This window comes from Terrapene carolina, unplaced genomic scaffold (assembly GCF_002925995.2).
Source record: "Terrapene carolina triunguis isolate 2854851 unplaced genomic scaffold, T_m_triunguis-2.0 Scaffold67, whole genome shotgun sequence".
NCBI lineage: Eukaryota > Metazoa > Chordata > Testudines > Emydidae > Terrapene > Terrapene triunguis.
The window spans coordinates 28145597-28159878 of record NW_020664418.1 but is presented as its reverse complement, the minus strand read 5'-3'; the positions used below and the strand labels follow the sequence as shown (position 1 = coordinate 28159878).

The window sequence follows — 14282 nt, the reverse complement described above, 5'->3', positions numbered from 1 at the left end:
ACTAAATGGTTGCCTCAGGTTAACTAAGGATCACATTGTGACTACCTAAATCATAATTCATTCCCTTGTGTAATCCTGGGACAGTGCAACTGTACAATGCACCTTCCTATGCAGATTGTACTGTTACAGTCCAGCCCACAGACAAAGACATTTGTCTTTATTTGACTTCATATGAAGATGCACTTTTCTGGCACTCCTTAAATAATACAGGAGCAATTTTGCAAATATATATATGCAAGAAAACCTGGATGTGCGCATACATACAGAACTCAGCAAAACAACCAAATTTCATGTTGGCACCAACTTTTTGAATCACAGGCTGAATTTAAGGTTCCTAATGACAGGTTCTCCCAGTCCTACTGAGAATGCACACAGGAAGCAGATGTTTGTGGTCACAATGTGCAACAGTTGTAAAGTCACTTATAAAGCTATCACCTCACCTTATCCAGACATTGAATATATTCCAGATGGTTAAGAAAAGAAAATATGGGGGGAAATGAGAAAACATACTATTCACCTTACATTAATATAAAGTTATTTGTTCACCTGCGTCTTGTTGTAACATACTGGTACTGTCTATTTTCCCCTGAGCTGTTGAGGAGTCAGCAGTATTAAACTCCTGTTTACTTCTGCAGGTCATTCGACCAATAATGCAGTAGGTGAGATCTCTGTACAGGTGGATGTCTTTACACATCCTGGAACTGGAGAACATAGAGTCACTGTAAAAGGTAAGTTTCAAATAGGGACTCTCAAGTAGTAGGGAGGTTATTTTACCTCTGTATTTGGCACTGATGCAACCGCTACTGGAATACTGTTTCCCGGTCTTTTGTCCACAGTTCAAGAAGGATGTCAATAAATTGGAGAGGGTTCAGAGAAGAGTCATGAAAATGATTAAAAGATTGGAAAACATGCCTTATGGTGATCAGATTCAAGGAGCTCGATTTATTTAGCTTAACAAAGAGAAGGTTAAGAATTGACTTGATCACAGTTTATAAGTACCTACATGGGGAACAAATATTTGATAATGGGAACGAAAGTCTAACGAGATCCAATGGCTGGAAGTTGAAGATAGACAAATTCAAAATGGAAGTATGCTGTACATTTTTTAACAGTGAGGGTAATTAACCACTGGGACAATTTACCAAGGGTTGTGGTGGATTCTCCATCACTGACAATTTTAAAATCAAGATTGGATGTTTTTCTTAAGGACATACTCTAGTTCAAACAGGAATCATTTAGAGAAAGCTCTATGGCCTGTGTTATGCTGGAGGTCAGACTAGATCATCATAGTGAGCTCTTCCGGTCTTAGAATCTAGAAAGGAAACCTGAAGTAAAAAGTTCTAATCACAAAACAGCAAATCTTAGGTATTAAGGTACTTCCTTCCCAACAAAAATAATAGCAAAGGCTGTGTCTGGATTTCAAGTTCTCAGGGTCATACTCTGCCCCTATTGATGACATTGGGAGTTGTGTCTGCAGAGGTCAGTATGCAGCATGGCTTCAGTGTGTATTTGCTAGCATGCTACACAGTTGAAATTCATTACAGTTCCACCCAACCAACACATAAGTTGTGATGTTCCAGATAACACCTCTTATACTTCAGGCATGTAATTTAGTTTTTAAAATGCTGCAGCAGAGTTAGATATTGAATAATTGCACCAAGACTTAGAATATCCAACTTGTAATAAATACTGTCCAACATTGTATTGGTGAAGCTAAAGTCCACAGAAAACCAGTTATGTTTAGATTCATATCTGCTGATTTTTTTTAAGCTACAGTGAATTTGGCAGACCAAACCAGGTGAGAATGTAAATTATTTGTGAAATTGCAGATTGCTGGAATTGTAACTGATATTATTCATACTCCTAATTCAGTGGGGAGCAGACAAAGCTATTGCTGGTTTGTAGAGTGTAGGTTATCTACCAGGAAGATCTCAGGTCATCCTTCTGTGACCTCTCATTGGCTACACTAAGCCTTACTACGTATTTAAGCAAGAATATTTACTAATATTTTGCATTGGGATTCTAAATGCATATCTAATTCATATTATTATCTTTAGTTGTAGCAATTAATAACCTAAACTGGCAAACAACAGCTATGTTCCGGCCATTTGTGGAAGTCTGTATATTGGGTCCTAACCTAAGTGACAAGAAGAGAAAACATGGAACCAAGACAAAGAGCAACACCTGGTCACCAAAATACAATGAAACATTCCAGTTGTAAGTCTTTTTTTCTTTTAGCTGTCCATTTTATATAAATTGTTACAATTAATTTTGCAGCTAAAGCTGTGAGAACTGAAAATGCTACAGTCCAAGACTGCATATTTCACAGACCATAAGTATAGACACGATTTCAAAACTAAGGTTCTTTCAGTATATAGCGTGTTCGAAAGTCTGGGTTATAGCCTTGTCTTACCCAGGGATTAATTTTGATCTTTGTGTTTTGGGCCTGTAGCACTCCTTTTTGAAGTTCCAGTTTCTGAAACATGGAAAACACGTGGACTTGGAATTAAGGACATTCTGGGAATTGTACGGATTATTAGTTAGAAATGCACATTCATTTGCACACACAGATGAGAAGTTAGATACCTAATTGGTCATTTGCATGTGCAGTTACCTCGATTGCTAATGCCAGTTGTACATGCATTTCTACAAATCTGGGCCTTAAACGTTTGTAAAGGTCTGAAGATGTAAAATGATAACCAATTGCTATTAATAACCACTTTTACTTAATCCTCAGAAGCCAAAGAACCTTTATATTTGATTTAGGGATCTAAATTTGGCAATTCCCCACACCAAATTCCTTTTACCTGCTCTCTACATCATCTTCCTTTTTCTAGATTAAGACCTCTCTTAGAGCCTGCCCATTTCCCAAGCACTAAAAGACCACACTCTGCCTCCACGCGCTGGGAGTTTCACTTTCTTGGCTTCTCCTGACCATCAGCCCTACATTTGACCATGAAGCTGCTTGAGGCTCTATGCCAGTGATTCCCTCTGCCCCAACTCAGTGGCATAGTCCTCAATGGGCTGTACACTACTGGAGTGCTCCCATTGGTGTGACCTCATACAGATGTGCAAGGTCACACTGTGAGGACACCATTTTGCTGTACAAAATGGCATGCTCTATGCGACATGACCTCCAACATGTGGTGTATAAGTGCTGGAATGCTGTTCTGGTGCAGTCTGGCACTATACCTGTGCCCTGACTGCCTCATCAGTGTTGGTTCCTGGCCTCAAAGGCCATTTTATAAATAGCAGCTAGGAGGGCAGGCTGAGGAAAGCCAGTCAGAATTCACTCTGTTAGCAAGAATCCCTACTTGATCCCAACTCCAAGGGCAGCAACCTTCCCTGCTCCTACCACTGTAACCCCCTTAGGCAGCCCTTAATAGCCTAGCAATCTGATGGTGGTTAACATCTTAGAACTGGCAAGTGTCCTCACGTGTTAAGCCACATTTTAGAAAGAGGGATGTGTAATGTGTCCCTTTGTGACAAATTATTCTTCTCATTTATTTGATGTGTTTGCACAGAGACAAATGTGAACAAAAGCAGCGGTCTGTTTACAAGAGAAATGTATTCAGAACAAATGTTCCCTTTTCCTACAACTCCAGGGTTATGGGGACACATGAAGTACAGGCATCCCTTTAGAAGACTGAAACATGTTTAATGGCAATTGCCACAATTATCTTCCTAAAATTTGATTTTTAAAAGCACAGTAGTTGAAACAAAGATAGACGCTGAGAATCACGTAATGCAGTAGGACAATCTTAAGGATCTAAAGCTGGGTAAGATGGGAACAACTAACTGCAATTAGCACCAGACTGGATAAGCATCAAAATAGTCAATATATTTAGTGTTTTTCATTCTTTATAAATAGCTTAATCTCCAAATTGGTAGACACCCATCCATCCTCAAGTACCTGTCTTCATTGGATCTGTCTTTACTTTGTAAGATTAGTTACATAATAAGTAAGAGGAAATCATCACTACTAAAGGGAGCACTGGCAGTAACATTAGAAAACGTGAGTTTAGGCTACTTTTTAATCGCAGGCTTCACAAGCCTTTTGCTTTAATAACAGCAGTATAACAAATGGATCTGTCAGGTAGAGGATATTGAGCAGTACAAGGGCCTACGTTTTCCACATCTCTGTCTCCAACATCCAGTAGCAATCAGCAGGTTAACTTTAAGCATGAAAGAAATTGAAAGGATCTACAATAATTTTTTGGTAGTAAAAATCTATTCATGCAAAACCTTTGAACTATTCACCAGTCTAACATAGGCCTGATCCAATGCCCTCTGAAGTCCAACTGAGCCTTTTCATTGACTTCAACATGGAATAGCTCAACCTGTAGTTAATATCTCTGCTGCTACCATTCATAATAAAATAATGGCAAAGCAGAAATCAATGTTAAGAAGTATCCCCAATCTGTTTCATGCCACAAATTTATTTACCAAATAACTTCTTCCAGAGGTGGGTAGCTGGATTTTTTTTTTTATGGGGCTGAAAGACATTTTCAAGCTATGCCTTCTTTCTAAATCTTTTTTAATGCTAGACTGTTAGAATAATACAGGTTTTTTGAGTGATTAAAGCCTAAACTATGTTCTATTTGGATTACAGCATAGCAGCATATCATTAGAGGCAAGAGGATTCTAGACTGCCTGGCACGCTGTTTCATTTTTAAATCAAAGGAAAATCATGTAAATCTTCCTCTAGTGATAACCTGCCCTGTGTACTTGTTTTATGTGCCTCAGAATGAGTGAAATCTTGCAGCTATAACTCAAAATATGCAATGAGTTTCATGAAACAAAGCTCCACATATATACAGTCCTGGAGCCTTACTGCTCTGTCTATCCTACAAGGGGATTACTGTGTGCTGCACGGTGAATACTAATGATATGCTTTCCTGCAGTAAAAGCATCCAAGACAGTATTATAGGAACAGTAGCAATGCATAGTATTGTTCTTGCCAGTGCAATGTCATAACTGGCAGGTTTCTCCAGTTGGTTTGGCCCAACCATAACGTAAGTACATTTATATTTAACTGCAACTAGCCACCAGCACTTGGAGTGAAATTAACCCCATTGCAGGTGCTGCACACCATTTAATGCAGCTCTTAAGTTGTGCATAGGGCTTTGTTTGGACCCCTACATTGGCATGAATTTCACCCTTAACACTCTGAAGGGCCTTTTGTGGAACTTAATGAGTGCTTGTAAAATGCCTTGAGTTCCTTAGATGAAAGGTGCTAGAGATGCATTGTTATTATAAATTTATAGTGAGAATTACAAACCTACCAATTTCTCTTTCATTATCTGGGGAAGGTACCTACTGCAGTCACAGTAGCTAAATCAGAATGGAAGCCTGACAACCAAATCGAGGCTGCAGAAAAAAAAAGCTGCATAAAAATTAGCATCATGATGACAGCAGTAGATCACATTTTAGCCATTACTTTCCCAAGCTAAATCCCTCTGCCCCCCTCCCCCGGTTTTGTTTTTTACACAGTGGAAACAAAATATACAGCCACTTGACTGGAAATTATGATCAGACAGTACATAATCTTAGGGCTGCTGCGAACCTTTCAGATTGAGACCTGAAACCAGGCTTAACTGACACTGGGTTTCAATGCAAAGTTGAAACTCATAGAAGACTTTGATCAGACCCAGGCTGGTCTAGGAATCCTCTCAGCAAGCAGGGGGCTCCCTCACTCCTTCAGCAACAGACCCTAGGATCCCTTCTTTCTTTATGTTGACATCTATGTGAGGCCTAGTGACATGCTCTCCTACTGTCTATAGTGGTACAATCAGTGGCCTCTCCCCTTCTTTCAGAGATGGGAGCTAGTCCATCCCACCCCTCCTGTTTCTTTGAGGGACCAGTCAATAGGCCCACAGCCCTAGCATGTGTCTATGAGACATATTTTCAGGAGAGCAGGATGCCTGTCCACACACAAATTCAGCAGCAATTGGTAAGGAAACATTTTCTGGTCATTTTGCTGCTTCAAAAGCCTTTCTGTCCCACACAGCCCCTTCTCTCTCTTTTTTTTTTTTTTTTTTTTGACAGATGTCCCCAAGCGCACACCGTGCTAATAGGGAAAATGCCTGTTTTGGGTTTGGGGAAGTGGGACCAATGATTACAAAACCAGCTTGTTTTGCGAGGGTTTAGTGAGAGTTTTCTGGTTCGTCCCAAGCCAACATTGGCCAACTGATCCCCCAAGCCTGGGTTTGTCACACTTGTGGAAACCTAACACAACCATCAGGGCTGGATAAAGGCAATTCAGAGCCCTCCCCCATAGCCCCACTCACCAATATGGGCCCACACCTATTCGGAGTGCCAGTGCTGAGGTGCCTCTCTAGACTCATTCTCCTCTGAGAGGCATGAATGCTAGGAAGGAGCTCCCAGTACTCAACCCAGCAGCTACGGTGGATCTGTTAAGGTGGGAGGTGTCAGCCACACACAAAAACTCTTCTGCTGAGGTTGTTTTGGCAAGACTCCCAGGCTGTAGGTCGTAGTCCTAGCCCTCCCTAGAGAGACATGGGACACAGTTCATCCCTTTCAGAGCTATTGTTTCAGACTGTCTGCAGACTTCACGGTATTGTCACACTCCGGTCACATTCTCATACTTTTCTTTGTGGCCACAAGAACTAGAAACTCACTATTTTAAATGAAATCTGAGATTCTGACATAAATACTGGACACTCTGGCCCTAGGCACACTGCCTGTAATATCTAAGCTATAATCCATCTCTGCCAATGGTTTCCATGCAGCATTCATCTCAGCTTAGATCTACAGTAGTTAAAATAAAAATGAAAGCCATTATAATACCAACCATTAAAATAAAAAGGTGGTTAGTTAGTACAGTAACTATGTGTTCTGAGGGTATAATGCTGTTCTTGGAAGCTAAACATTTTTTGTTAGAAAGCTGTTCTATTCAGAGGCTGTACCTCACAGAGTTGGGAGTAAAAGTATAGCAAAAAAGTATTGTAAGACAAAATCCTTCAGTCAGATAGGGGGACATGGAAGGCCTTGAAGCAAAGCCAAGGCAGTTCCTATGTTCAGGGCGGGGACCAGAACGCAGAGAGCTACACAGAGGATAGATCCACTGGTCACGATAGAACATTATGGACTCTCCCTGATCCTAGTACACAGGAAGGTTTAAGGGCATAGTGAGGGAACATCTAATGGCTCCAAAACTGCTCCATGGCTTGTGACGCATTCCAATCTCACTGATTCCCACTGCTCTGTCCATCACCCATTTATTGGGGTGGAAGGGAAGGGACCAGAACTTGAGTCCTAGAAAGGAAACATTGTGCTATTATGTAATATAACAAGAATAGTAAATTGTGGGTATTATTTTGTTTTTTAAATGAATACGTGACGCAGACTAAAGGAACATTTTTCATTTTCTGATTGAAAAAGGTCATCACAGGTGTTTATGTTGTGTTGAACAGGTGTCCTAGGTAGATCATCATCAGGCTTGCATGTTTTTTGGATGTAACTGATAAATATTGCTAGTCAATTCTTTACCACTGGAAAACAGCTGGCACCCATACATTGAATCATATATATATAATTTGCAATCAGGGTAGAAGCTCAATACCAAATACTGATACACAATTTTATACTGAATACACAGAGGATATGATCACATTACTCTATAAGTAACATTTAGAAAACAGATACCTTGGAGTGCAGAGCCTCCCCTATAATTGCCATATGAAAACCATTTGCCCCAACATTAAATTCAAAATTAATAGAGTAGGGAAAAATGGATCAAAGATTTACTAGAAATCCAAAAACGTTTTTAGCTGGACGGGGGGTGGGGGGGGAGGGAGAGAAGAGCCTAAATAAAAGTTATTTGTGCTTTAAAGACGTGAGATACTGTTCTGAATTCCTCTGAATTGTAGTTTTACATCATTTTAAACATTTCTGTTTGGGGTAAAAAAAAAACATAATTGGTCTATCAATGCTTAAACAGCTGTGATTAAAATGTTGATCATCTGAAATATTTCTGGAGAAAGGGAACAGAGGGTCTGATTATGGAAACTGAGGGTGCTTTCTCAACACCTTCCAGGATCAATACATGTACAGTTTATAAATCAATAATATTTTGTTCGCAGATGTAGAACTATCTCTGAAATGCATATTATTTTTTTTAAAAAGGTTTCTAAGCCATGTTAACCCCTTGGGGGAATTAAACTAACGTCCATTTTCAAAATCCATTCTTTTAAACCACACAGCATTCTGAGTAATGAAGAAGGGCTGAGAGCCTATGAGCTTCACCTCTCTGTGAAAGATTACTGCTTTGCCAGGGAAGATCGCATTGTAGGAATGACAGTTATCCAGCTACAGAATACTGCAGAGAAAGGTAGCTGCGCATCCTGGTATCCTCTGCTGAAAAATATCTTTATGGATGACACTGGGTTGACAATTCTTAGAATACTTTCTCAGAGGACCAATGATGAAGTTGCTAAAGAATTTGTGAGACTTAAATCAGAAACAAGATCTGTTGAAGAAACTGTCTGAATCACAAATAATGCAAGGGTGACACTGTCAAGAACATAGATACAATGTTGTTGTCTGAATAGTGCATGCATGTGCAAATCAGTGGGAATGTTTAATTAACTCTGTTTCAGTGTTTGCCAGTACTTAAGTACTATATTTGCAAGGTATGTTGAGGCGCTGTACACCTTTTATACATATTTTGGTCTTTGGAAAAGTAATTGTTACAATGAAGTGCCAAAACCAAGATTAAGAGTCAATTATGAATGGTATATTTTAAAAAGTTGAGTTCATCTCATTGCAACTCCTTCACATTAAATATTTATTAATGAAAGATTATTCTTTTGAGTTGATTAATTAGTTGTCTCTGTTAAATTACTGTGAGTTGCTTCTACATGTCTGAATTGAGTTACTTCCCTTATTATAAAGAATTTTATCTAATTTCATAATCATTTTATGCTAACCTCATTTTAGGTATCTTACCAATAACTTTTCTATCATAACTACAGATGCAGTTACTTCTAGAAAGTGTTTGTAATTTTATAATTACTGATATAAAGTAATGATTTTTGCATACAAACTGAAAAAGGGTGGAAATATTTTATGCTAACCTTTTTCCAACCTTTCATAAATATCACTGTGAAGAAATACTGTTAACGCAAGTTCTCAAGAAGCTTCGCTTATCAGAGTTTGTTACTGATGTTAGATATCTTGAGATAACTTTGTTCATCAAAACTGCCAAGGCAACATCATATTTGTATAAAAAGGTAAGTTGATATCTGTAGAAAAAGACTGCCATACAGTAGAGTATACATGCTTTACAAGAATTTCATATTTTTAAAATGATACAGTACTGTATAAGAGTTAATAGTTCAGAAGATGTAAGGCTGGTTTGTGGTTTGTTTCTAGAAATCATTTATGAAAAGTAATGATGCTGTTAGCATTTTCACTCTGAAAGTTATAAATGTTGCTTTACATACTTAGCTGTAATATCAGTTAAGTGCTTTATTTCTTTTGTTTTAGAAAAGTTCAACAGTTTGTACTTATGCAACATTACTATGTATTGCACTGAAGCAAAATCCATGTCCTGTAAATATTTAGTGAGAAATTGTAAAATAAAGTATGAAAGAAACTGCTTCTAGTTTTGCAATTGACATTATTTATGTGCCTGTAGGCATAAACTGCACTGTGAAGCCAATTGAGTGGGGTGCAGTGTTGCATTACAATATATCAAAGTATGGATTCTAGTGTGTCTAACATTCCTTAAACATTTGCATCTTTTGTAAAAATAAGGTTTCATATGTGAACAATACATGCAAAATTATAATAAATCAGGCACTTACTTTCTTAATGCACTCATACTATATATAATGTAATGTTCTGGCACATGCGCACACACATTTTTCATTGGCTTTGGTTTCAACTATCTGTTATTCAGTTATTGGTTTGGTATTTTTATTGATTGGGGGGGAAAGAACATAAGAACATTGGTGGACTTGATTCCAGTTTGTTGATGAGGTCTATGTGACCTCATGTAGGTAAATCTTTCCAGAATTTCCTTTCAAGAGATTTTCATGGATTGTTTCTATATTTTTAAATCTTCTTGGTGAAAACACTCTTTCAGGCATGAAGTAGAGCTCAAAATTTAGAGAAAATGTGTAGTGTCTCAAGAAAGTTGGCTGTACTTAACTAAGATCTCAGAGAGTGGGGAAAGGAGCTGACCATCTATCAACTGTTACCCTGTTTGTGTCTATACTTTGCAGAATATTTATTTAGGAAAGATGTTTTCACTGGTTAGAAAAATCCCATTTTTTGCCATCAGCCCAGAAACCCTTTTAGCTAAAGTATTTCATAGCATAAAATAGCCATTGAATGTCAAACAGAGTATTTAATTAGATAGGTTATTGAAGTCTACTTCAGACTTCAGACATTTCTGAGGATTCGAGTATTAAAACCTACTAAATGTAGGTTGCAGACCCTGGCTGAGATTTGCAAAGCTGCCCATGGGGTTTGGATGCCCTATTCCCATTAAAACTAATCTCACCCACTGATGTTTTAAATGTACTCTCTGTACACTAAAACAACAAGGAGTCTGGTGGCACCTTAAAGATTTGGGCATAAGCTTTCGTGGGTAAAAAACCTCACTTCTTCAGATGCTACCCTCTGATATTCTCTGTACACTGAAACGTTTGGGGGCAAATTGATCCCTGGGGTAGCTCTATTAATTTAATCAAAGATACACCAGGCTTGAATTGGGCTCATATTGTACATCCATTGAAGTAACATTCGTGTGGCCCTTTGGAAGTACATGATAAGTCATATTGCTCTATGTATTTAAATAGCTGTTCTTTTAAAAGGTATACCTCAGTGTGTGAACACTGGCTGACACTTAAGTGATTAATACAGTTAAAGTGAAAGTCAAACTGCCTTGCAGTAGTACTTACAAAACCATTGGCAATCAACAAGATTTAACATGATAGAACATTAATAGACTCAATCTCAAATAGAAAAGGAGACCATCAGAGAGTGACACAGTTCCTCTAATACTGAGCATTACCTCTAGATAAAAGGCAGAGGATCGTACACATTTATTCTACTGACATTTTTTAGTGCATTCCACTGTGGCGCCTGAAGTTAAACAGGAAAGGCTGGATTCTACAGGAAAAATGGGTTTCCTGTTTGTTTACCTAAAGCATGTTTGTTGTATTTTTTCTGATTGTTGTATATTATGTTGTAAAATGTTGTGCATTTTGCTGTATAATGTATTAATAAGTCACCAAATAAGGTAAATGTTTTTAATGCAGAACTACTTATAAAGGGATAAGTATTGAAGTTGCCATGAAAATATATCACTGCTGCTAGCAAGAAGGAATTTGTTACTTTTGCACACCAAAAATCATCTGACAGTGTAGTAACCAAAATCCCAAACTTTGTAAACTACAAGTGTGAAGAGTTTATGATGATGTACCTTCATGTTTCCTCTTTTTTAACAAAGAAATATTTACTTACTGTATCAAGGTTTGTCTTATAACAGGTTGAGGTGGAAAATGTGTTATCCTTACATTACAGAGCTCTGTTATAAAAATGATATTTAGCTATTGATCAAAATGCAAATAAAATGCTATTCCTCAGTGTATACAGCTTGAAGTCAAACATTTTCTGTGCATAAATTATCGATACTGACTAAGCTAAAAGACTGATATATTTGGCTTCCGAAAAGTAAACATTTCATTATTTAAAAAACTAATTTGCATTTATATATTAGGTCATTTTTCTGACTCTTGTGAAAAAACATTGATGAATGGGTTTCTGTTAACTGTTTCTTCGATTTAATTTCTCATCGCTTGCGGAACTGATTCAAAACAATTTAAACCCTATTCATTTGATATTGGTTTTTAAGATATTAAAAATATGCATTGATTGAATATAATTTAATTTAAAAATTGCAGGAGACCCCACTACTACTACCACCACCACCAATTTAAGAAGGGAAAGAATTTCTAAGCTGCAAGGAATAACCATTTTATGGAAATTTCTCAACCCATATGATATGTATCTGTAGTAACCAGGAGCTCCACATTGACAGTAGTCTGCAATGTGACAGCACTTAAGGAGCTAATGGCATATTTAAACATGTTGGACTGAGTTACAGAAATGCTTCAAGGGTTAAACAGAATGGTTTTATATTTTGTATTGCATTTTATAGGACACAAGCATAAAGCCTTCAAGACTGAAGAAAAATTTTGGACAAGTGTGGTTTAGCATGAATATGAGCTATGGCTGTTGCCATACATGTCTATAGCATCTGCATTTTGTATTGTAACACCAGCGAGAGACCACAGAACAAGTTATTGTAATAGTCTAGTCCAGAGGTCACAAACATATGAACACTTTACCTGAGTGGGACAAGAGAGGTCATAATAAAGTAATATTTCTAAAGTGATAAAGCTCACCAACAGAAAACAAAGAGAGCCCCAAAACGTAACGTAGTAGAAGTTGGTTTTAATTAGTCCGTTTTACATTTAACATGTGCCAAAACAGGTAGTAATAATTCAATGGGTTAAATACTGATAAAACCAGCTGTGTAGCCAAACCCAGCATCCATTATGGACTCTGAAATAGCCAAAGACCACGGTTAACCTCTACTTTTTCAAAAGTGCCTTGGGCGCCGTCTTCCACCTGGATAAACACCAGAAAAGATCGCAGTAGGTCACATTGAAATGACACCACCTTTAACAGTGCAGCACTTGTACTACACTGCTAGGCCTTTCTGTGGGTCTATGAACCCATGACTTTGATGCCCCTTGACCGAGAGATCTGTCAAATGAGCCATATGGATCTTACCAGCTTAACTGGTAGTATAGTCTTCTAGGATGATGGAATTTCCATAAAAAATAAATGCTTGGGATGGGGCCAGCAGCAAAAGATGCAGTTGTCAGCATTTAACTCTGAAATTACCTGAAAACTTGTTTCTAATTCTGCTAGACATTAATATCCATACGTTGTCTGATTTTGTTGTCTTGTGTGTGTGTAATTCAGAAATTACACCTATGAGATTGGAATCTCCTATATGGCTTATACAATGGCATTAAAAGTCCCTTCAAAAATATCACTTGGAAATGAGACAATAAAAGCACACTTTAAGAGCTGTTTTGTTGAATCTTAGTTACAGAGAAGTCTTCTGGAGGCTCAACAGAATCAATAAATCCTTTATGAAGACTGCAGAAAATAGTCTCTTCCCTCTTTCCCCCCGCCCTCCTCCCCAGTATCCATTCTGATACACAAGCCAAGAGTAAGTTATCTGTGCCTATCATAAAACTCTTTGTCAGTTGTGGTGTAGCATCCTGTTCAGTGGTGGATCAGCTAGAGAAGAAAGGTATTTGTATATATTGAGGCAACAGTTCAGGCACAAGATTGATGGAAATAAAATCAAAGAACAACTTATCTGAAAAATACACATCACAATTCCTCCTAATGCATGAATGCTGTATCCTCATATGCATGGCTTTTAGTAAAGCAACTGAAGAGGGAATGCTTGTAAAGGTCATAATTTTCTGAACCAGAACTGATGCACTGAATAACTGAATTGAATTATAAATTTGACAGTGCATTGGAGATTAAAGAGTTGGAAAATTACTGGTTAATGATCATTACCATTATATATTCTAGCCATACTCTCCCACACACACACACACACGTAAATATCTACTGCATTCAGTGAACTTATACATACTCCAATGGGTATAGTGTTAGAACTACTACAACTGCCTGAGTTGCTGAGCATCTGGGAAATGATAGAAAACACAAAATACTATACACCTGTCTAACCAGGAATCTGGAGAGATGGACAGTCGTGGCTCTCAGATACACCTGCACATCTTTGAAGACAAAGACTGAGAGCAGAATTTGGTCCACAGAGTTGTTTGTTGCTAATTATTTCAGTCTCAAAACTGATCGCTGTTTAATTTATTATCTAATATTAAATTTTGGTATTCTCATACACTTAAACTGGAATGTTTATTCAATACCACATCTTTGCACTTCCAAACGGGGAAAAATCATGAAATTGTAAGCTTGCTAAAGCCTGAGAGCACTGATTTGTATTTTAATTTGATTTGAAATTTTGGAGTCACGTTGTTATGGTAATTCATCATGCCTATTGTTTTCCAATAATGCTCACACCCTCGCGCTTTTAAACTGTTATCCTATGTCTGTGTGCCCTGGGAATTTTTTGTTTGGTTTTATTTAGGACAAACTCACAAACCTTTACTCACACAAGTAGTTCCATTGAGGTG

The 14282-nt window shown here is 37.8% G+C and overlaps 1 protein-coding gene across 2 annotated transcripts in view; it reads left to right on the top strand.

The window, feature by feature from the left end:
- UNC13C (unc-13 homolog C) overlaps positions 1 to 8745 on the top strand; it is a 404743-nt gene extending 395998 nt beyond the window's left edge. For both annotated transcript variants that reach the window (XM_024198093.1, XM_024198092.1), the window contains 3 exons: positions 636 to 728; positions 2058 to 2217; positions 8226 to 8745. In XM_024198093.1, coding sequence (XP_024053861.1) covers positions 636 to 728; positions 2058 to 2217; positions 8226 to 8511 — 539 coding nt within the window. In that variant the 3' untranslated portion in view covers positions 8512 to 8745. The remainder of the gene's footprint in view (positions 1 to 635; positions 729 to 2057; positions 2218 to 8225) is intronic.
- Positions 8746 to 14282: the final 5537 nt, after the last annotated feature.